Genomic DNA, 25,010 nt, shown 5'->3' on the forward strand with positions numbered 1-25,010 from the left:
TCTGTAGGGCTCGGGCAGTGCTCAACCTGTTCCTCCTAGCACAAAGCAGCAGATATCGGTCATGCTGATGGGATGAGGACCGTCTACTGTGCAGCTCTCCTAGAGTAACTGCCTGTCTCCTGGAATCTCCTCCATGCTCTGGAGATTGTACTGGGAGACACATCAAATCTTCTTGCAACAGCACGCATGGATGTGTCATCCTGGAGGAGTTGGACAATCTGCACAACTTCAGGAGGGTTAAGAAATTGCCTCATGCTTCCAGTCGTGATAATGACTCTTGCTCATGCCAACACTTGTGGAAAAACAGTTAAAAAAGATCAAGAGGGAGGTGCTTGAAATGGCCTCCACCTGCAAAACCAGTCCTGTTTTGAGGACCATCTCGTTGTTGCCCCTCTGGTAATGCAGCTGAAAGTGATTAACAACCCCCTCTGCCACGTGCCTGACCAAAACCTTATCAGTGTAATTGAATTCAGGCCATACAGATAAAAAACTGTTCCTTTAATTTTTTTGAGCAGTGTATATACAAATATAGCCATAGTATTCATTTGTTCAGACAAGTTGAAGGGTCTTACCTTGGTAGCTGACAGTTTCGGCTGTAACTTCCGCCTTCATCAGAGTGTCACATGGTGTGACGTGTCTTTTTAAACTGTTGTTATTACGAGAGTGTAACCATCCTGTCAGATTTGACAGATGGGTCACGCCCCCTGCTGTCCTCTTGCCACTCCAAAATGCTGGTCCAGGTGTGTGAGAGCATGTATGCTCCTTCATCACGGTTGATGGTGTATTGTCCTTTTTTCCTGATTTCTATGGCCTCCGTGATCCAGCGGTGGTGTCGATTCTCTTCGGTACAGATGACTCTGGCTTTGTTCCAGTTCATGATGTGGTTCTCTCTTTTGCAGTGGTCTGTTATTGCTGATTTGTGGGTTTCTTGCTGTGCCTATTCCTGTGTTGCTCTTGTGTGTATCTTTCCCGTCTCCTCGCATTTCTTTTTGTGTTCTTTTTTTTCTGGTGTTGAAGCTCCTTCCCGATTCTCCGATGTCTGTTTTATTGCATAATTGGCAGGGTATTTCGTAAATTGTATTGCATTTGTTGTCCTGTTCTATTTTGTCCTTGGGGTGTACTAACAACTGTCTGAGTTTTTAATAGGTGCAATACAATATACGAAATACCCTGCCAATTATACAATAAAACATACATCGGAGAAACGGGAAGAACCTTTAACACCAGAAAAAAAAAACACAAAAAGGAATGCGAGGAGACGGGAAAGATACAAGTCAAGTCAAGTTTATTTGTATAGCCCTAAATCAAAAGTAGTCTCAAAGGGCTTCACATAGACAAACAATTGACAATTATCCTCAAAGCATCCCCTGATCTTAAGCTCCCAAAAGGGCAAGGAAAAACTCAACAAAAAAAAACTACCAGGGGAAAAATGAGAAACCTTGAGAAGGGGCCACTAATGGAAGGATCCCGCTTTCAGGATCACCAGGCTGCAATGGATGCAGAGAGGGCACATAAAATACGTAATATGAAAATCAATGAAAAAGTGGATGTCCAAGTCAAAGCGAAGAGCTGACGGAGGTGCCCTCAATTGTCCTCTATACACAAGAGCAACACAGGAAAAGGCACAGCAAGAAACCCACAAATCAGCAATAACAGACCACTGCAAAAGGGAGAACCATATCATGAACTGGAACAAAGCCAGAGTCATCCGCACCAAAGAGAATCGATACCACCGCTGGATCATGGAGGCCATAGAAATCAGGAAAAAAGGACAATACAACATCAACCGAGATGAAGGACCATACATGCTCTCACACGTGGACCAGCATTTTGGAGTGGCGAGAGGACTGCAGGGGGCATGACCCACTTGTCAAATTTGACAGGAGAGTCACGGCCTCGTAATAACAGTTGAAAAAGACACATCACATACAACACCATGTGACACTGATGAAGGCGGAAGTTACTGCCAAAACTGTCAGCTACCAAGGTCAGACCCTACAACTTCCATCCATCCATCCATTTTCTGAACCGCTTTGTCCCCATGGGGGTCGCGGGCGTGCTGGAGCCTATCCCAGCCGTCATCGGGCGGGGGACACCCTGAACCGGTTGCCAGCCAATCGCAGGGCGACCCTGCAACTTGTCTGAACTATAGCTATCACAAATGAAGACATAACGAACACAATCCAACTATATACATATGTTATTCTACACCATTCTCATTCTTCTATTCTTACACTTTTTAGGCATTTAATTTCTTCAACATTTTACAACAGATTCTAACCGTTACACCCTCAACGTATTCCAAAAATATCATGCGAGGGGCGCTTCCATTTTTTTCATTCCAAATATTTACACTTTTGCCAAAATTTATAAGATTCCAGCCAAAATTTCTCCATTCATTCTTAACAGCACATTCAACATTTTGATTTACATTATTCCCATTCGCACAAAGTTGAGAACCTGTCGTGAGTGCACAATAGTAGCGAACAAAACATTCTCATCAGGGTTCGTGTAAGGTCACAAAGATTTGCCAAACAATCGCCAGACATGTACTTTCCTTGTCGGAAGACAAACACAAACTTTTAGGAAAATGTTTGGCGAACGTTTTGCAACTTTGAACAACCCTAACAAATCTTGACGTGAACGTGCATTTTGCTACGTTCGCCAGCAGTTGTAAATGTTCACCCGTCAGTGGGGGCTTTCATGTCAAGGGTCTTTCATGTCAAGGGTCTACTTGGACCTTGTGTCCAGCGAGATTATGTGATCTGTAGGATATGTTCCTTACCTGCTTAAGGATGTTCTGCTCCCTCATTAGCTTCTGCCTTTCGCGATTGGCTTTGGTCATAGTGATGTCCAATATTGGTTGACCGCTGTTGACAATATCTACCACGAAGAAGACCACATCCTCTAGCAGCTTGATCGCAAAGCTGACAAAAAGAGGTGAGCATGTAGATATTTATTCATCCATTCTCATGCACCGTCCACACAGCAAGAGTCTCACCGGCGGTCGTTTTGGCTGATGAAGCCCTGACTGAACTGGTCCACCACCACGCTCAACATGGCACTCGCGTCGTTGGCAAAATCTAGATCCCGAATCTCCATCACAGGAACTGAGACGATGGCAAATGCCTCCTTATCCTCTTTGGTGGGACACGTTCCTAACTGTAAGGAGGACAGTGTCAACCTTCTACACCAAGGCTAGGATTTTTTTTGTGTTTAAAGGACTTTTATTTTAAACCGACAGTTGTGAAATATGGAAGAGTTCATTTTTTTATCTTCTTTTGCGTTTGACTTGTCCTGATAGGGGTTTCACAACACATGATCTTTTTCCAGGCAAGATTATTTTCTGCATCCACCTTGAAAAATGTCTTGATTGAAAGTTTTTTCAGTCCAAATTATACCTCCTAGTTTATTTAACACACTGACAGCAGTTTCCTTTTTTGCCACAGAGTTGCTTCTTCAAAGTTTTCATGTAGACAGAAGCATAGTGTGTATAATCCCTTAGCCCAATAGACCTAGTTTTCTAATACAGCATTTAAATACTAAGAAGGTTTAATTCTAAACCATATTAATATCCCAGACCATTGTTAATAGAAAAGGACATTGTTGAACAAAATTCTATTGCAGTTTTCTCTTATGTAATTTCAATGTTTTCATTTGATTCAATACAATTATTCTTTGGGCAATGTTTGACTGTATTATGGCAATACAAGTAATAAACCATCTCCCTAATTTTTTTTCAATGTTTTGACTTTTCTGACACGAGCCTGTAACTAGTGGCTGTGACATGGAGAATGGCAAGTTGTGCTCTGTTATAAAAGGACATGCAGGTCGAGCACACGGTTAGCCATAGATGCAAATACCTCGGTTGTTGTTGAGGTTTTACCAGGCACAGGATGTGTAGTGAAGTGCTCGATGCTAGAAGAAATGCTTAAAAACGACAACAAAAGAGAGACTGAGAAAGTCGTATGCAAAACTTTGGGCACCCCTGATCGTTTTCAAGATTTTCCTTTATAAAAAACGGAAACCTTTATGGGTTGTTCGGATCAACAATTTCAGTCAAATATATCACATAGCAGACAAAAACTGTGATATTTGAGAAGTGAAATGAAGTGAAATGAAGTGAAATGAAGTTTATATGATTTACAGAAAGTGTGCAATCATTACCTAAACAAAAGTAGGCAGGTGCATACATTTGGGCACCCCAACAGACAAATGACATCAATATTTAGTAAATCATCCTTCTTCAGAAATAACAGCCTCTAAACACTTACTATAGATTCCGATGAGAGTCTGGATTCTGGTTGAAGGTATTTTTGACCATTCTTCTTGACAAAATATCTCCAGTTTAGTCAGGTTTGAAGGTTTCCAAGCATGGACAGCCCACTTCAAATTACAGCACAGATTTTCAATAATATTCAGGTTTGGGGACTGAGCTGGCAATTCCAGAATGTTGTACTTGTTCCTCTGGATGAATGCCTTAGTAGAATTTGAGCAGTGTTGGGGGTTGTTGTCTTGTTGAGGGAGCCAGCCCAACGCAACTTCAACTTTGTCACTGATTCTTGAACATTGTTTGCAAGAATCTGCTGATACGGTCTTGAATCCACGCGATCTTCAAATTTGTGTGGGTGTTCTCATCAGCTGGCAACCTGTCCCGGAGCATCAAGGATGCGAAAAAGGCATTCACTTGCAAGATTACCGCCCACTTCAAAGACAGCAGGAATACACGAAGCCTATGGCAAGGCATTCAGACCATCACAGACTATAAGCCCACGCCACAGAGTTGTGAGGGCAACATCCGTCTGCTCATCTATCCAAGACTTGTACCTGTCCAGGACCAGGAAACGTGCAAGTAACATCACTACAGACCCTTCTCACCTAGGTTGCTTTCTGTTTGAACTCCTCCCCTACGGATGGCGTTATAGAGCTCTGTACGCCAAAACCAGCAAAAACAGAGACAGCTTCTTCCCCTGGGCTGTTGCTCTGATGAACTTACACCACTCTTAGAGTCTCAGAGTCATTGCTGTACAATAACACCATGCTCTTCACATCTTTTGTGAATTGTCTACACTGTTTGTACTATGTGTCCTCTCTGCATCCATTGCACCCTGGTCATCCTGGAAGAGGGACCCTTCCATCTGTGGTCTCTTCTCAAGGTTTCTCATTTCCCCTTGTTGGAGTTTTGAGTTTTTCCTTGCTCTCCTGGGAGTTTAAGATCAGGGGATGTTTGAGAATATTTGTCTCGAGTGGGCCCAGACAACATCCCAGGTCGAGCGCTGAAGGACTGCGCTGAGGAGCTTAAGGGTGTGTTCACAGACATCTTTAACATTTCACTGCAGCAAGGAGCACTTGCTCGCCTGAGTTTCATCATGTTTCAAGGCTACCACCATCATACATGTGCCGAAGAAAACTGCTCCATCCTGCTTCAATGACTACCGCCCCGTGGCACTGACACCCATCATCATGAAGTGCTTTGAGCGGCTTGTCATGACGCACATCAGATCCATTCTCCCCCCCACCCTTCCAGTTTGCGTACCGAGCCAAACGGTCCTCTGAGGATGCAATCTGCTCTGCCCTCCACTCAGCCCTCACCCACCTAGAAAAAAAGAGACTCGTATGTGAGATTTCTTTTTGTGGACTTCAGTTCTGCATTGAACACCATTGTACCACAGCGACTCATCTGCAAACTCGACGAACTGGGACTTAGTACCTACCTCTGCAACTGGCTACTGGACTTCCTCTGTCAGAGGCCTCAAGTAGTACGTGTTGGCAACAATATCTCAAGCAGCATCACGCTGAGCCTGGGGGCTCCCGCAAGGCTGCGTGCTCAGTCCACTGCTCTTCACCCTGCTGACACATGACTGCATTGCAACCTACAGCAACAACCATGTGGTAAAATTTGCTGACGACACGACTGTGGTGGGTCTCATCACCGGGGGGGACGAGACTCAATACAGGTCGGAGATCGACCTTCTGGCCACGTGCTGCAGGGACAACAACCTCCTGCTGAACGTCAGCAACACCAAGGATATTGTTGTTGACATCTGGAAGGGTCACACCCAACACCTGCCACTGACCATCAATGGTGCTGTGGTGGAGAGAGTGAGCAGCACCAGATTCCTGGGGGTGCACATCAGTGAAGACCTCTCCTGGACCACCAACACTGCATCACTGGCGAAGAAAGCTCAGCGCCGCCTTCACTTCTTGTGGAAACTCAGGTCAGCAAGTGCGCCACCAGCCATCATGACCACATTCTACCGTGGCACCATTGAGAGAATCCTCTTCAGTTGGGGTGGTAGCTGCACTGAATACAACATGAAGGCCCTGCTGCGCATAGTGAACACAGCTGGAAGAATTATCGGTGCTTCAATCCCTTCCCTGAAGGACATTTACACCTCCCATCTCACCTGCAAGGTGACCACAATTGTAAGTGATGTGAGTCACCCCGCTCACATTTTGATCTACTGCCCTCAGGGAAGAGGTACAGAAGCCTGCGCTCCCGTACCACCAGCCTCACCAACAGCTTCATACTCCAGGCTGTTAGGATCCTGAACTCTCTCTCCTCTCCACCCTCGACTACATAACGTCCTGGCCTTTTCCGCCACGTTGGCTACCTTGCACTTTTGCGCTATATTCTGACTGTTTGCTGTATGCACACTTGCTCCATTTTTGCTCCTATTTATTTATTTACTTACTTACTTACTTACTTACTTACTTACTTACTTACTTATTTATTTATCACTCTTATTTATTCGTTGTTTTTACTTTTTGTGTTGTTTATTTGAATGTTTTGTTTGTCCGTGGAATATATATATATAAAAATATGTCTTGTCACCGAAACGAAATTTCGATCTCTTTGTGTGTCTTGACGTGAAGAAATTGACAAAATAGCAGACTTTGACTTTGATTTTCTCAGTGACGGAAATCCAGAGCACTTTAATTCATGCGCCCTTATGTGTTCCATCATTATATTTATAAACTTTCTCTTACATCTTCCTTGAGCGTACTTGCCTGGGAGCTTTATAGTACTACCGTATTTTTCGGACTACAAGTCGCATTTTTTTTTTCATAGTTTGGGTGGGGGGGCGACTTATGCTGAGGAGAGACTTATATGTGAATTTTTTCACAAATTTTCAAATAGAAAAATAAAACAATAAAAACTGAAACCGCGATAAACGAACCGCGGTGTAGCAAGGGATTACTGTAATTTGAATTTCAAGTGACGTCAGCGGCGCGGCGGTTGTTTACATAAAGGACAAAGATTCGATCACGGGACAACGAAGATGACGAAGGGCCCCACGTACTACCGGCATCATTTGCGGCTTTGTTTGTAAGTGACACGGAGAATGAAGAGTTTGAAGGATTTAATGATTTTGAGTGACACAGAAGGTTTGCAAAACTATTATGGCTTTTTGCATGCCCGGTCCTACTCTACGGAGCTCTCTTTCACCTACGTGGATCGAAGTGCCACCTCCAGGGATGGAAGTCCACGCCGCCGCACGTCTGGAAGTCGACGGGTGAACTATTTATGTTATAGTTATTTGATATTTTATTGCGTGTAGCAACTTGAATGTTTTTATCGTTACAGTTCAGTAGTTTTTGCCTCATTGAACTCTTGTTCAAAGAGCAAAGAGCCCTTTATCAAATCCATGTCTTTGCTTGTACTTTGTTAGCGCTACAATATAGTTATATACTAGATCTGTGGAATAACGACGAGGCTGACGTCAGGGCGAACGTGCGGCGTCGTTGACAAAGGACGAGGAATTTGATCGATGGATTTAATGATTTGGAGTGACACAGATGGTTTGATAATATTATTGCTTATATCATAGTTATGTGATATATAATTTATATTTCGTTATTTGGGCCTGTGGAATATTTTGAAGTGCAAGCACCGTCAGCGACGCGCACTTGGCCGTCATTGCTGACATAAAGGACGATCGATGGATTAAATGATTTGGAGTGACACAGATGGATTGATAATTGTGTAATGTCCTGTTTTATTTGTTGTCGTATCTGGGCGTGTGAGGGCGAGGCGAGGAGTGAGAAGTGACGTCATGCGGGTGGGTTGTGTGGGCTGTTTAGCTTGGCAATTAGTTGGTCCTTGATTAGGTTTTATAACCCCCAAAATTTGTTCAACAGTTAGTATTTATGCAACAATGCTGGAGAGAATCTGGACACATTGATGTTGGCCAAATATATTGGGACAAAACATGGTGCGCTTTCAGAAAACTGTTGGATATGAGATACCAAAAATATGTGAAGTACTTTATTTAGGGAGCTTAACCCTCCTATCGTCCTCGGGATCAATTTGACCCCACTCAATGTTTATCATTCAAAAAACAGGAGTTGACTTTTTTTGCTTCATATTTCATGACTTTTCCTAAATTGATGGGGACAACTGATCCAGCATGATTTTTTTATGATGATATTTTTTCAATATACACATTACACAATATACTCAATAGAACATTACACGCATTGGTCGTCATTTGGGGTCAATTTGACCCCAAGCTGTTTAGCAGTGAAAACGGCATCCAAGTGTGTGTGTGTGAGACCTAGTGTACTCAGTAGCAGTGAAAACGGCATCCAAGTGTGTGTGTGTGTGTGTGTGTGTGTGTGTGTGTGTGTGTGTGTGTGTGTGTGTGTGTGAGACCTAGTGTACTCAGTAGCACTGATTTGTCACACACTGTGGATGGGGTATTCCACAAAGACATTGGTAGTTTATGCAAAATCAGGGTGGCGCAAACATATAAAAGCTTAGTAATAATAATAATAACTAGAATTGGCAATTTCTGGAGAAATTGCGTGTGAAGGCGAAGGCACTTCACACTATTGTGGGACTCGAAATGATGATTAAATGACATAAAAATGGTAAATTAATAATGATGATTAAATAAAATAAAAATGGTAAATTAATGATGATGATGAAAATAATTATAATAAAATAATAATTAAAATGTGTTAAAATTGAATGAATGAAAAATGAATGAATAAAAAATAATGGCCAAGTGTGATTCGAACTCACTCCTCAATATTGCAAGCGTTCAAAGCGCCATTCTCTTCTAACTGAGCTAAACAGCGACTTAGTGTTTCTGTGGTGGAATAATGCTATTAAACGAGAAATAAAAATGGTAAATGCCGTTAAAACGGTAAAATGATGTTTTTAAATTGAAATTAAATGAATAACTAAATGAATGAATGAAAAATAAATAAATAAAAAATAAATGGATTAAATAAATGAGTTAAGGAAAGAAATCATGAAAAAGGTTGTCAAATGTCAAAATTCGAACTCGAATTTCAGAATGGGGGATTTTAAGGCACAAATTTGCTAATTATGCAAAAACGGTAAATGTTATGAACAAACAAAATACTAGCAGTCATGCCGTGAATTTTTGGAACGTGTGAAAGTTGGAATGGGGTGAATCGGTTAAAGCATGTGGGAGTAGTTAGGTGTCAAAAAAGTGGGAGGAATAAAGTAGGATAATAACTAGAATTGGCAATTTCTGGAGAAATTGCGTGTGAAGGCGAAGGCACTTCACACTATTGTGGGACTCGAAATAATGATTAAATGAAATAAAAATGGTAAATTAATATAATGATTAAATAAAATAAAAATAATAAATTAATGATGATGATGAAAATAATTATTAAAATGTCTTAAAATTGAATGAATGAAAAATTAATGAATAAAAAAATTATAGCCAAGCTGGATTCGAACGCCCTCGTGGAAATGGCTCGTGTTTAGAGCGCCATTGTCTTCTTACTGAGCTAAACAGCGACTTAGTGCTATCCTGGTGAATGATGCTATTAAACGAGAAAAAAAAATGGTACATGCCGTTAAAACGGTAAAATGATGTTTTTAACTTAAAATTAAATGAAAAACTAAATGAATGATGAAAATAATTATTAAAATGTGTTAAAATTGAATGAATGAAAAATTAATGAATAAAAAAATTATCACCAACCGGGATCGAACTCCCTCGCGGAAGTGGCTTGTGTTCCAAACATCATTGTATTCTTACTGAGCTAAACAGCGACGTAGTGTTGCTGTGGTGGAATGATGATATTAAACAAGAAATAAAAATGGTAAATGCCGTTAAAACGGTAAAATGATGTTTTTAACTTAAAATTAAATGAATAACTAAATGAATGAATGGAAAATAAATAAATAAAAAATAAAAGAGTTAAATAAACGAGTTAAGGAAAGAAATCATGAAAAAAGTTGTCAGATGTCAAAATTTGAACTCACTCCTGAACGTCGCTCGTGTCTAATGCGCCATTAAGAATGAATGGGGGATTTTAAGGCACAAATTTGCTAATTATGCAAAAACGGTAAATGTTATGAACAAATGAAATACTAGCAGTCATGCCGTGAATTTTTGGAACGTGTGAAAGTTGGAATGGGGTGAATCGGTTAAAGCATGTGGGAGTAGTTAAGTGTCAAAAAAGTGGGAGGAATAAAGTAGGATAATAATAAGAAGAAAAATAAAGTAGAATAACAATAGTGTGAAGGCCTTCGCCTTCACACTAATAAGAAGAAGAAAAATAAAGTAGAATAACAATAGTGTGAAGGCCTTCGCCTTCACACTAACTAGAATTGGCAATTTCTGGAGAAATTGCGTGTGAAGGCGAAGGCACTTCACACTATTGTGGGACTCGAAATGATGATTAAATGACATAAAAATGGTAAATTAATAATGATGATTAAATAAAATAAAAATGGTAAATTAATGATGATGATGAAAATAATTATTAAAGTGATGTGTTAAAATTGAATGAATGAAAAAAAAATATTGGCCAAGCGGGATTCGAACTCGCACGGCAACAGCGCTCGTATTTACGCTCCATTCTCTTCTTAGTGAGTTAAACAGCGGCTTAGTGTTGCTGTGGTGGAATGATGCTATTAATCAAGAAATAAAGCTGGTAAAATGATGTTTTTAACTTAAAATTAAATGAATGAAAAATTAATGAATAAAAAAATTATCACCAACCGGGATCGAACTCCCCCGCGGAAGTGGCTTGTGTTCCAAACATCATTGTATTCTTGCTGAGCTAAACAGCGACGTAGTGTTGTTGCGGTGGAATGATGGTATTAAACAAGAAATAAAAATGGTGAATGCCGTTAAAACGGTAAAATGATGTTTTTAACTTAAAATTAAATGAATAACTAAATCAATGAATGAAAAATAAATAAATAAAAAATAAAAGAGTTAAATAAATGAGTTAAGGAAAGAAATCATGAAAAAAGTTGTCAGATGTCAAAATTCGAACTTGAACGTCGCTCGTGTCTAATGCGCCATTAAGAATGAATGGGGGATTTTAAGGCACAAATTTGCTAATTATGCAAAAACGGTAAATGTTATGAACAAATAAAATACTAGCAGTCATGCCGTGAATTTTTGGAACGTGTGAAAGTTGGAATGGAGTGAATCGGTTAAAGCATGTGGGAGTAGTTAGGTGTCAAAAAAGTGGGAGGAATAAATTGTTTAATAATAATAAGAAGAAAAATAAAGTAGAATAACAATAGTGTGAAGGCCTTCGCCTTCACACTAATAATAAGAAGAAGAAAAATAAAGTAGAATAACAATAGTGTGAAGGCCTTCGCCTTCACACTAATAACAATAGTGTGAAGGCCTTCGCCTTCACACTAACTAGAATTGGCAATTTCTGGAGAAATTGCGTGTGAAGGCGAAGGCACTTCACACTATTGTGGGACTCGAAATGATGATTAAATGACATAAAAATGGTAAATTAATAATGATGATTAAATAAAATAAAAATGGTAAATTAATGATGATGATGAAAATAATTATTAAAGTGATGTGTTAAAATTGAATGAATGAAAAAAAAAATATTGGTCAAGCGGGATTCGAACTCGCACGGGAACAGCGCTCGTGCTCCAAATTCCAGTCTCTTCTTACTGAGCTAAACAGCGGCTTAGTGTTGCTGTGGTGGAATGATGATATTAAACAGGAAATAAAAATGGTACATGCCGTTAAAACGGTAAAATGATGTTTTTAACTTAAAATTAAATGAATAACTAAATGAATGATGAAAATAATTATTAAAATGTGTCAAAATTGAATGAATGAAAAATTAATGAATAAAAAAATTAAGGCCAAGCGGGATTCGAACTCACTCGCGGACGTGGCTCGTGTTCAAAGCACCATTGTCTTCTTACTGAGCTAAACAGCGGCTTAGTGTTGCTGCGGTGGAATGATGATATTAAACAAGAAATAAAAATGGTAAATGCCGTTAAAACGGTAAAATGATGTTTTTAACTTAAAATTAAATGAATAACTAAATGAATGAATGGAAAATAAATAAATAAAAAATAAAAGAGTTAAATAAACGAGTTAAGGAAAGAAATCATGAAAAAAGTTGTCAGATGTCAAAATTTGAACTCACTCCTGAACGTCGCTCGTGTCTAATGCGCCATTAAGAATGAATGGGGGATTTTAAGGCACAAATTTGCTAATTATGCAAAAACGGTAAATGTTATGAACAAATAAAATACTAGCAATCATGCCGTGAATTTTTGGAACGTGTGAAAGTTAAGTATTAGTTAAACACTAATAATAATAAGAAAAATAAAGTAGAATAACAATACTACAATAGTGTGAAGGCCTTCGCCTTCACACTAATAATAATAACAATAATAATAAAAGCTTGCACAGCAGTCCTGTCTAAAAATGGATGGATGGGTCTGAGAAGGGTGAGAGAGAGCGAGAGAGAGAAAGAGAGAAAGAGAGAGAGAGAGCATGGTGCACTGCTATGCCAACAAGCCGTGGATTACAAGTGGGATCAAGGGTCTCCTGAATTGAAAGAAGCGAGCCTTCAAGAACGATGATAGGCAGGAGCTCATGCAAGTGCAGAAGGAGCTAAGGGCCAAGCTTAAGGTGGTCAGGTCACTCTACAGCACAGGTGTCAAACTCAAAGCCCGAGGGCCAGATTTCATGTGGCCCGCGAAGACCAATTGTGCATCAAATTTGTGTGTTATTACTAGAATTGGCTTCACTTTTAATAGTATCTTTTTTTTTATATATATTTGACCAGTTTTTACTCGTCTGATTTGAAAACGAGTTATTTGACAGTTTGTTTTGTAGCTTTTACTGTATAGAAAATGAGGTGCTCATACATTTATTTAGGTTGACAGTCATAATGGCTCTCCGAAAGAAGCTATGACTACAATGCGGCCCGCGAAAAAAAAATTGTTTGACACCCCTGCTCTACAGGAAGAAGTTGGAACATAAGATGCAGTGGAACAGCATGAAGGAGGTGTGGGACGGGATGAGGTTGATCACTGGCTGCGTTCCAAGGCAAAGTGTCATCATTAGAGGCGGTGTGGAGAGGGCGAACCAGCTCAATGTCTTTTTTAACACATTCAAAAACACTGATAATTTATTTTTAGACTTGCCCTTTTAGATTAATTGAAAGCCTCATCTTATGATAAATTGACTAGGGAATGAACTCCAATTACTAAAGGTTCCAAGATTAAACTTGAGTCTAGCAAATAGAAATTAACTGATGATAATTTGGCTTCTCAACACATTTTCTTCCGGCTTTCTTTTTGTGCTTGGTTTGAACCTGTTCAACTGTCAATAAAAGAGTGACAGACCAACCATGAGTCTAATGGGTCTCTCTTCGTCAACATCGATGGGGACGTTGGTGCTCTGGATCCACGTATTGGTGCAGAGGTGCCTCAGGCGGACATACGAGTTCCTGGAAGCAGGCACTCATTTTACGGTCTCCATTTCACATTCAATGCATTAGTGTTACAGTCTGAAAAGGCAGTAGGAAATGGTCAGTACCGCGGAACAAAAGAATCTGTCTTTTGCAAAGTGGTGGGATCCAGCTCAAAGAGTGAGGCAATGTCGTTGCCATGTGTCATGGCCACCAACTTATATTTTATCTTCTCGCCATGCGAACGCTTGCTGCTGCGACTTCCTTCCATCTGCACAAAGATCTTAAGTTAGGCTGAAGGTCCTTCAATAATCCAGTTTGTCTCCAGCTCACCAAGGAGGACATCTCTGAACTGTCCCCTCGATAACCAGGATTCTCCTGTACAAACAAGAGAAAAAACTGTTAATTTACATTTTGTTGATCAATATTTTTTTTCTGGAATGAGGCATTCAAAAGAAATGCACACGCGCGCACACACACGCTGGAAATTGCTATGGCAATACAAAAAGTACTTCGATGAACGTCAGACTTATTTTAAATTGAGCGTTTATTAAGGAGAGTACTGGTCATACTGTGAAACATGTCAGTGTGTATTATTATAGTAGCAGTGTTTGGTAGCTGTAAACACCCATAAAAAGTTGATAAAAAGCACATACTACATGTATTCCTCTAAATGATGTATACATGCATGTATTTCATACTCTATGATCGGGTTGACAACTTATTTTCATTGCATGATTATTTGTGAATTATTAAGTCTTCTAATGCTTGCTAAAAGCTGAGTTGTACAACATGGTCCACCCTTGGGGTGGAAACTGGTACATCCTTTTACTTATGTTGTGCAAAATTAATTTAAAGTCAAGTTAAAGTCAAGTTAAAGTCCCAATGATTGTCACACACAAATCTGGGTGTGGTGAAATTTGTCCTCTGCATCCCCGTGTGATTTTGATCCATCCCCTGGGAGAGAGGGGAGCAGTGAGCAGCGGCGGTGCTGCGCTCGGGAATCATTTTGGTGATCTAACCCCCCAATTCCAACCCTTAATGCTGAGTGCTAAGCATGGAGGCAATGGGTCCCATTTTGATAGTCTTTGGTATGACCCGGCCGTTTGAACCCACAACCTTCCAATCACAGGGCAGACACTTTACCACTAAGGCATTCATCCAACCATTTTCTACGCTTTATCCGAAGTCAGGTTGTGGAGGCAGCTGCTCAGCTCCAAATCCCTCCCGGACAGTCGGGCTTCTCAACTTATCTCAAAGGGAAAGTCTGCGAAGGTAACTCATTTCAGCTGCTTGTATCCGGAATCTCAGTATTTTGGTGAGGGATACAGTTGTGAGAGTTATAGTGAATATACCGGTAAACAGTGGAGAATGCAGTGCAAAAACAAAGTAAGTGAAAACACTGTACAGTATAAAGTGCAGATCAGTGACTGAGGTAGTGATCTGGTCAGCTGTTTAAGAGTCTAATGGCCAAGGGGAAGAAAGTGTTCTTGAAATGGGAGGTTTTACATTTTCCACTTTTGTACCTCCAGCCTGAGGGGAGAAGTGTGAACAGTCCATGTTGGGGGTGGGTGGGGTCTCTGGATGCTCTGCAGGGAAGGCAGCGGAGTCCGGGTGATTTTCTCTGCCTTCCACTGTCTGCAGTCGCTTGCGGTCCGCAGCGGTACAGCTGCCATACCACATGGAGATGCAGCTGGTCATGATGCTCTGGATGATTCATTCAGCTGTAGAAGTTGTTGAGGATCTTGGGAGACATTCCAAACTTCCTCAGCCTCCTTAGGAAGTACAGCCGCTATTGAGCCTTTTTGACCAGCTGTGTGGTGTTGAGTGTCCAGGTGAAGTCGTCACTGAGATGAACACTCAGGTATTTGAAGCTGCTCACCCTCTCAACTTCAAGCTGTTGGATGAAAAGTGGCTGGTGAGGTCCCCTCTTCTTCCTCACGTCTACTATCAGCTCCTTCGTCTTCTCCGTGTTGAGGGTGGGGTTGTTTTCTTCACACCACTACACTGCTGTATGCACACTTGTTCCGTTTTTGCTCCTCTTATTTGTTTATTTATTTATATTTATTCGTCACTCTTGTTTATTCATTGTATGTGCCTTCTTGATTTTACTTTTTGTGCTGTTGTTTTGGATGTTTTGTTATGTGTCTTGTCACCGTGGGATCGTGGGTAAGGCAATTTAGATCTCTTTGTGTGTCTTGGCATGTGAAGAGATTGACAATAAAGCTGACTTTGACTTTTGACTAGGCTGTCCACCTCCCTCCTGTAGCCAGCCTTGTCTCCGCCAGTGATGCGTCTAGGAGCTTCTCATAATATTCCTTCTTTTCTCAAGAGATGATTAACCATTTTCTGCTTTTATATTTTGCAAAATATTTTTCAGTGTTATCCTTTAAGACCCTTTCCATGAGCTCACCACCTGTAGGAGGGGCCAAAGGGGTCGGGTGCAAAGTGAGCTGGGCGGCGGCAGCCAAAGGCGGGTAGAACCTTGGCGGTCAAATCCCCGGCTGCATAGGCTGGCTCTAGTGCAGAATGGGCATACTACGGCCCGCGGGCCATATACGGCCCATTGATCTTTTTAATCCGGCCCGCCAAACATGGCGAACCTTGTTCATTTACTTTTCCCTGTAATGCCCACATTTTCCCAATAGATGGCGCGCTTGAGCATTTGCCCCCTCTTCTTCCCGGTTAAGCTTTTCCCAGAAGAAGCACTCTCCTTCTCGGTTTCCGCGGTAAAGCTTTCCTCCTAAAAACAAATATGAGTTTATCAAAGAAAAGAAAAGAAAAGTCGACAGTGAGTGCAGAGTGTTTAAAACAGAATGGACAACAAAATATTTTTTCAAAGAAGTCCGATCAAAGGCTGTATGTTTGATATGCCAAGAAAGTGTCGCGGTTTTTAAGGAGTACAATATTAGCCGTCACTTTGCTACGAACATGCCAATTATGCCAGCAAGCTGTCGGCGCAAGAACAGGCAGCTACGGCTGAGAGGATGGCAGCCAATTTACTGTCCTAGCAAAACATTTTTCACCGACAAACTGCGGTCCAGGAGTCAACTACCAAGGCAAGCTTTTTGCTGGCATTCAAATTAGCAGCAGCTAGCAAGCCTTTCTCCGAAGGTGAGTTTTTGAAAGACTGCATGGTGGAGACTGCAGGTGTTCTGTGTCCGGAAAGTAAAGGCAAGTTTGAAAAAATCAGTTTGTCACGTCGGACTGTGACTCGCCGTGTGGAACTAATTGATGAACATATAGCTAGCCAGCTAAACAAAAAGGCAGAGTTCTTTCAGTTATATTCACTTGCACTTGATGAAAGTAATGATTTCAAAGACACAGCCCAGCTTCTAATTTTTATTCGAGGAATAAATGACAGCTTTGAGATAACGGAGGAGTTTTTGACCATGGAGTCTTTGAAGGGAACAACGCTGGGAGAGGATTTGTATGACAAGGTGTCTGCTGCCATCGAGAAACATAAACTACCTTGGAGAAAACTTGCCAATGTCACGACGGATGGATCACCAAATTTAACAGGAAAAAACATTGGGCTGCTGAAACAAATCCAGGATAAAGTAAAAAGAGGAAAATCCTGAACAAAATGTTATTTTTCTTCACTGTATCATTCATCAGGAATCACTTTGTAAGTCTGTATCGCAGCTTAACCATGTTGTGAATCCAGTCGTAAAACTTGTGAACTTTATACGCGCAAGGGGACTCCAGCATCGTCAGTTCATCACGTTCCTGGAGGAAATTGATGCGGATCATCAGGACTTACTTTACCACTCTCGTGTCCGGTGGTTAAGTTTGGGCAAAGTGTTTCAACGCATTTGGGACCTGAAAGAAGAGATCGGCGCATTTTTAGAGTTCAATGAGAAATCTGACGAATTTCCTGAGCTACGAGACCAGAACTGGCTTTGTGATTTTGGGTTTGCTGTGGACGTATTTTCACACTTGAATGAACTGAATGTGAAACTGCAGGGGAAAGATCAGTTTGTGCACGGCATGTACAAACATGTTACAGCGTTTAAATCTAAGCTGTTTTTATTCTCCAGACAAGTTGCGAACGCATCCTTCACTCATTTCGCCACACTTGACACTCAGAAAGAGGCGACGCGATATGCAAATAAATACAGCAAATCACTGGAGTCACTTCAGCTCGTGTCATGTCCCTTCTCACAAGACCGTGAAACAGTACCACATGAGGTGCAATTGAAACTGATCGATCTTCAGTCTGACGCCACCTTGAAGGAAAAGTTCAACACTCTTAAACTTAATGACTTTTATGCTTCACTGAACGAAGCCACCTTTCCAAACCTACGGAGGACGGCACAGAAGATGCTAGACTTGTTTGGCTCGACCTATGTATGTGAGCAGACATTCAGTCAGTTTTCCCACGTCCCGGGGAGGCGGGGGACATTGAGTCCGAGTGGAGCATGTTCCATGCCTCCATTGTTGAGGCAGCCGACCGGAGCTGTGGCCGTAAGGTCGTTGGTGCCTGTCGTGGCGGGAATCCCCGAACCCGATGGTGGACACCGGCGGTAAGGGATGCCGTCAAGCTAAAGAAGAAGTCCTATTGGGCCGTTTTGGCCTGGGGGACTCTGGAGGCAGCTGACTGAAGAGAGAGCTGAGCCAAATGGCAAAGCTCTTGATTTACCGGTCGATCTATGCTTCTACCCTCACCTCACCTATGGTCACGAGCTATGGGTCGTGACCGAAAGAACGAGATCCAGGATACAAGCGGCTGAAATGAGTTTCCTCCGCAGGGTGTCCGGGCTCTCCCTTAGAGATAGGGTGAGAAGCTCGGTCATCCGGGAGAGACTCGGAGTAGAGCCGCTGCTCGTCTACGTTGAGAGGAGCCAGATGAGGTGGCTCGGGCATCTCATCAGGATGCCTCCTGGACGCTTCCCTGGGGAAGTGTTCCAGGCATGTCCCACTGGTAGGAGACCCCGGGGACGACCCAGGACGTGCTGGAGATACTATGGAGAGACTGTGTGGGAGAGGGAAGTCTGGGAGTCCCTTCTATAGCTGCTGCCCCCGTGACCCGATCCCGGGTAAGCGGAAGAAGATGGATGGATATCCTTTAAGAATTGTTTGTATAGGTTGTTGTTTTTTTGAGGGTGCGTAGAGTCCTGCTAAACTATCGTTTTATCTCTTCTTTTTTTTTTAAACTGACATCTTCACTCTCAACATCACTGTTCGGCTCTCAGCGGAGGCTTTGTGGTTGTCTACCGTCGATCATTGGACACGTAAGTTTGGCTTCAGATCTAAAGGTTTGTACGGCTACGTGCGCCACCTGCACCCTTCTTTTAGAGAGGCTGTCCCTGCTAGAGGGACGTGTCGGCCAGCTAGAGCAGAGTAGCCCAATCACTGTAGATGCGGACATACATGCGGGCTGTAGTCAGCCCGCTAGCCCAGTTAGCATGGCGTGACAGCCTCCTGAAATACAAAGATGCGCTTATCTTTGTAAAAACTAATTATTTCTAGCAAATTATTCATCTCAATAAAAACAATCCTCAATACCTATTCGATATGGTGGCAAAGCTAACATTACGCCAGCCGACCTCTGATAGCTCCTTCCACTCGGCCGACAAGTTAAATCTTTTGCTCGAAAGATTCAATCCATTAGGGATGACATCAAGATGACTTTTCCAATCACTGTCAAGACCGCCTATTACGGGCACTAACAATCATGCAATACCCCTCTCAAATAATTTTTATTTGAACATAGCTTGATTTTTCTTGACATATCTCAATTTTGTAATTTTCCAAATCCTGCAGCACTTTGATCTGGAATGGTCTGGTATTCTCTGGAGATGACCCATTCAGTTTAGAGTAGACGCTGAAGTTTATTATGGATCTTTCCCTCCTTCAGATGCTGGGCTTTTCATGCTGTGATTATGTTTTGCTTGCTGAGATTTTCATTGATGAAGACCTTTGTCCCCTTTTTTTTTTTTACCAAGTTCAATAGAGCAATTCTGTACTTCCTGCTTGTGAGTTTCAGAAGCACAGCACGGGTTTCTTAGGTAGTAGGTGGCATGGGACCACATTTCCAAGATCAGGCGTTATGTTTTTCTTTGTTAAAAACTCCTCTACTTGCTTTTCCACAGATTGGTTGTCCTGCTCAACTGCAGCCACTTCTCGCCCTGGTCCCTCACTGCATAGGCTTGATCTTGAGACAGCTAATAGTAAAATAACTAATAGTAAAAGTAAAATTCAAAGATATTTAGTATCTGCTATTACAGGCTACACAATGCCGCAGAGCCAGATATTGTTTTCACTTCACTGGGCTTATCATCCAGCTCCAATGAAGTTTGCAGCTTGATGTACTTTATTTTTCCGACAGTACCTTAATTGGGGCTTGCTTAAACGTGAAGACTACTACTTCAGACTTGCTTGTGACTTGCATGTATGTGTCCTACTCCCACCCTTGGTGGGTACACAGATTTATTGTATCTTTTGCCATCCAATGGAAGAATTACATTTTTCTGCCTATCACTATATGCAGCTGGCATGGATAGACAACCAAATATACATTCTAATTACTCAAAAGCTGTAAATAGTATTACAATAACAACAAATAATATTGCTTATTAGTAATAATTTTGGGCCAATCTGCAATGTGTTCATTTAAGTTTTTACAGAGAACCAAAACTGTGGATTTAGTGAACCATGGCGTTTGCATGTTCTCCCCGTGCCTACTTGTGTTTCCTCCTACAATCCAGAGACATGCATGGTAGGCCGATTGACCATTCTAAACTGCAGGTGTGAGACCAGATGGTTGTTGGTCTATGTGTGCCCTGTGAATGTCTGGCAACCATTTTTGGGTGTCCCCTGCCGACTGCCTGAAGTAATCTCTGATAGGCTCCAGCACGCCCGCAACCCCCATTAGGAAAACCAGAAAATGGGTAGACACGCACGAATGCACGCACAAACGCACACACACATTACCTCTGCTGCCAGGTAATTTCCAGTGGCAAGGTGTTTGAAGCGATACAAACTGTTCCAGTGTCCTGCCCCTCCGCGACACGGATCATGATGGACAACCTAGAACAGTAATCGGTAAACAAGAAAAGGAAATGACTCCAACCTATCACAGGAGCACAGTTGTACTGCCATTCTTAATAAGTTACCAGGGAATACTTTATTTTTCAAAGAAATATTATTTTCCTACCTCAACCTCCCACAGAGCATTGGAGCTGGTCGCCGATGTGGCCGACTGTCTCAAGGTTGTGCGCAGAAAAACGTGAAGTTTAGTCTTGTATTCGTCACATGTCAGAAACTTCTCCTGCTCCGCATGAAACAAACGTACCACATCGCCCTGAGAGAAACAATGGTGTCTTGTCAAAATGCTGTGCAGTTTTGTCCAAACTTTGTATCATGCCATAATTTGAATTTGCTCAGCCCCGCCCACCCTTAAACTGATTTTATGCTAACTCTAAACAACAACACATCCCTTCATTTGGCCTGGCATTACACCACATTGCTTCCTTTGCAATTCCATTCCAGGAGGCTCTGAAAAGGCAAAAGCACCCAGAAAAAAGTGGGCGGGGTTTGGGCAGGATACAGAAAAAGAAAGTTCCAAAGTGTTTTCACATAAAAATACACATACCCACTCACAAACACACACACACACATATGCATATTACCGTAATTTTCGGACTATTAGTCGCTCCGAAGTATAAGTCGCACCACCCATAAAATGCACAATAACGTGGAAGAAAACATATATAAGTCGCTCCGGAGTATAAATCGCTCCGGAGTATAAGTCGCACTTTTGGGGCAAATGTATTTGTCAAAATCCAACACCAAAAACAGACACGAACCAGCAACAACAGGCTAAACGATACGGTATGCTAACGTGACATACACAAACGAGAGGCTGAGAACGGGCATAACGTAACATTCAGAGTTATTCAAATGATTATTACATAAATAACACGTTTATCAAACCATCTGTGTCACTCCAAATCATAAAATACATCGATCATCGATCGTGTAAACAATGCCGCGTACGCGCGCCGTCGGACTCGTGATTTGCATGTCGAATTATTCCACAGACCCATATAACGATATATAAAGTATATTTCAAATAACTATCATATAGCAACAATATTACCAAACCATCTGTCACTCCAAATAATAAACTACATCGATCATCGATCGTGTAAACAATGCCGCGTACGCGCGCCATCGGACTCGTGATTTGCATGTCTAATTATTCCACAGACCCATATAACGATTTACAAAGTATATTTCAAATAACTATCATATAGCAACAATATTACCAAACCATCTGTCACTCCAAATCATAAAATTCATCGATCATTGATCGTGTAAACAATGCCGCGTACGCGCGCCGTCGGACTCGTGATTTGCATGTCTAATTATTCCACAGACCCATATAACGATATATAAAGTATATTTCAAATAACTATAATATAGCAACAATATTACCAAACCATCTGTCACTCCAAATCATAAAATACATCGATCATCGATCGTGTAAACAATGTCGCGTACGCGCGCCGTCGGACTCGTGATTTGCATGTCTGGCGTGATGTGTGCTCGCATGCTGTCCATCACAAGCAGAGCTTGCATCCTAAATTGCATTGCTGCCCCTACTGTTTTTTTTTTTTTTTTTTTTACATCACCACACTAAATTCTCTTCACCAGACCTGTGCTTTTTAAAAACTCAAAAAAACAGCGCTTTCCCCTCCCAGTTGTTGTGTCACGGCCAATGGTGAAATTTAAATCACCCTCGTTCAGTTTAGTTTAAAAATAACTATATTTCTTTTTCAGTTGTTTTTGTTTTGTTTTGTTTACTTGTTTCATGAACTTGAATATTGTGCTTTAAAGTGTGAATTGCTCTATTCGTTTTTTCAGTGTATTAAAAATATGTGAGGTGATCAACTGTACTAGTAAGTAATGTGTTAATGATCAAGTAAATCTTTTTGAAAAAAAACATATAAGTCGCTCCTGAGTACAAGTCGCCCCCCCACCCAAACTATGAAAAAAAACGCGACTTATAGTCCGAAAATTACGGTATATATATGTACTATATATATATATATATATATATATATATATATATATATATATATATATATATATATACTACATATGTATGCACATGTGTATATATATATATATATATATATATATATATATATATATATATATATATATATATATATATATATATATATATATATATGTGCATACATATATAGCATGTATGGTGGTTAAATGTAACCTTTACATGTGTGTGTGTGTGTGTGTGTGTGTGTGTGTGTGTGTGTGTGTGTGTGTCACACACACACACACACACACACACATGTAAAGATTACATTTAACCACCAGTCTTTCTCTTAACCACCAGTCTTTCTCTTAACCACCAGTCTCTCTCTCTCTCTCTCTCTCTCTCTCTCTCTCTCTCTCTCTCTCTCTCTCTCTCTCTCTCTCTCTCTCTCTCTCTCTCTCTCTCTCTCTCTCTCTCTCTCTCTCTCTCTCTCTCTCTCTCTCTCTCTCCCTCCCTCCCTCCCTCCCTCCCTCCCTCCCTCCCTCCCTCCCTACCTACCTACCTACCTACCTACCTACCTACCTGTAATGTTCCGTACTCACGCCAGGTACAAACTGTATCAGAACGACGACATGCAAAAACTAATCTTTTAATGAAGACTGCGGGAGCAGGAAACATGCTGCATTCAGGAAGGCGTATGCTTCCAACATCCGGCTACGTTCTCCATGTGCTGCTTAATCCTAATGCTACGGACCAATCAGGACAAGACATTTGGTAGATAACCAATACGATAGGCTAACGTTACTGAAATGGCAGTCTGAACATATTCTAAGAGAATATTACACTACCTACCTACGCAGATGTATAATAATTCCACAGGCCTCTATATCTACAGTAATCCCTTGTTTTTCGCTGGTTACGTTCCGAAAAGAACGCGTGATAGGTGAAATCTGTGAAGTTGAAACCTTTATTTTTTTTGCCATGATTATACAGGTACAGTTCTCCCTTGCTACATTGCGGTTTGATTATCACGGCTTCAGTACATCGCAGATTTATTTCCCCCCCCAAAAAATCACTAATTCAAAATAAATCTTCTAAATTGAGGAATTATGGCAAAAAAGTTGCTCACACGCCAGCATCACACGCCAGCAGAAGGCAGGAAGTGTCCACACATTTGCAGTACGTGCACTTGTACCTTTTTATAAAAAAGGTTGTTGTAATGACAGTTCTAAAACATATTTACAGTATAGTACCTTGTTATATATCTTTTTGAATAAGAATAAAAGAGTTCTGAAACCCCTCCGTGAGTCGTCACCTTATTGGGGTGGAGGGGTTTGTTGTCTGGGGCTTCATGCCCCTGGTAGGGTCACCCATGGCAGAAGGGTCCTAGGTGAGGGGCCAGACAAAGCACGGCTCAGAAGACCCCTTATGACGAGTAAAATATATGGACCTAGTTTTCCCTCGCCCGGACGCGGGTCACCGGGGCCCCTCTCTGGAGCCAGGCCTGGAGGTGGGGCTCGAAGGCGAGCGCCTGGTGGCCGGGCCTTCGTCAATGGGGTCCGGTCGGGCAAACCCCGAAAAGAAAACGTGGGTCCCCCTTCCCATGGGCTCACCACCTTTAGGAGGGGCCAAAGGGGTCGGGTGCAAAGTGAGCTGGGCGGCAGCAGGCGGGGACCTTGGCGGTCTGATCCCTGGCTGCAGAGGCTGGCTCTAGGGACATGGAATGTCACCTCTCTGGCTGGAAAGGAGCCCTAGCTGGTGTGTGAGGCAGAAAAGTTCCAACTAGACATAGTCGGACTTGCCTCCACCCATAGTTTGGGCTCTGGTACAAGCGCTCTCGAGAGGGGCTGGACTCTCTTCCACTCTGGAGTTGCTCGCGGTGAGAGGCGTCGAGCAGGTGTGGGCATACTTATTGCCCCCCGGCTGGGCGCCTGCACATTGGGGTTCACCCCGGTGGGAGGACGGGTCCTAACTATTGTTTGTGTCTATGCACCGAACGGCAGCTCAGAGTAACCACCCTTCTTGGGGTCCCTGGAGGAAGTGCTGGAGAGCGCTCCTTCTGGGGACTCCATCGTTCTACTGGGTGACTTCAATGCTCACGTGGGCAATGACAGTTAGACCTGGAAGGGTGTGATTGGGAGGAACGGCCCCCCCGATCTGAACCCGAGCGGTGTTCTATTATTGGACTTCTGTGCTCGACACGGATTTTCTATAATGAACACCATGGTCAAGCATAAGGGTGTCCATGTGTGCACTTGGCACCAGGACACCCTAGGCCGCGGTTCGATGATCGACTTTGTAGTCGTGTCATCGGATT

The 25,010-nt window shown here is 42.0% G+C and overlaps 1 protein-coding gene and 1 pseudogene across 8 annotated transcripts in view; one reads left to right on the forward strand and one right to left on the reverse strand.

The window, feature by feature from the left end:
- Positions 1-25,010, reverse strand: part of itpr3 (inositol 1,4,5-trisphosphate receptor, type 3) — a 321,535-nt gene that overhangs the window by 208,326 nt on the left and 88,199 nt on the right. For all 8 annotated transcript variants that reach the window (XM_085910327.1, XM_085910318.1, XM_085910310.1 and 5 more), the window contains 7 exons: positions 20,846-20,992; positions 20,623-20,718; positions 14,020-14,064; positions 13,815-13,957; positions 13,626-13,725; positions 3,002-3,162; positions 2,786-2,927 (listed from right to left, as the gene is read on the reverse strand). In XM_085910327.1, the coding sequence (XP_085766453.1) occupies positions 2,786-2,927; positions 3,002-3,162; positions 13,626-13,725; positions 13,815-13,957; positions 14,020-14,064; positions 20,623-20,718; positions 20,846-20,992 (834 nt within the window). The remainder of the gene's footprint in view (positions 1-2,785; positions 2,928-3,001; positions 3,163-13,625; positions 13,726-13,814; positions 13,958-14,019; positions 14,065-20,622; positions 20,719-20,845; positions 20,993-25,010) is intronic.
- On the forward strand, positions 17,079-19,836 carry LOC147061385 (general transcription factor II-I repeat domain-containing protein 2-like; annotated as a pseudogene).

Source organism: Syngnathus leptorhynchus, chromosome 1 (assembly GCF_054491065.1).
Source record: "Syngnathus leptorhynchus isolate UIUO chromosome 1, UIUO_Slep, whole genome shotgun sequence".
Classification (NCBI taxonomy): Eukaryota; Metazoa; Chordata; class Actinopteri; order Syngnathiformes; family Syngnathidae; genus Syngnathus; species Syngnathus leptorhynchus.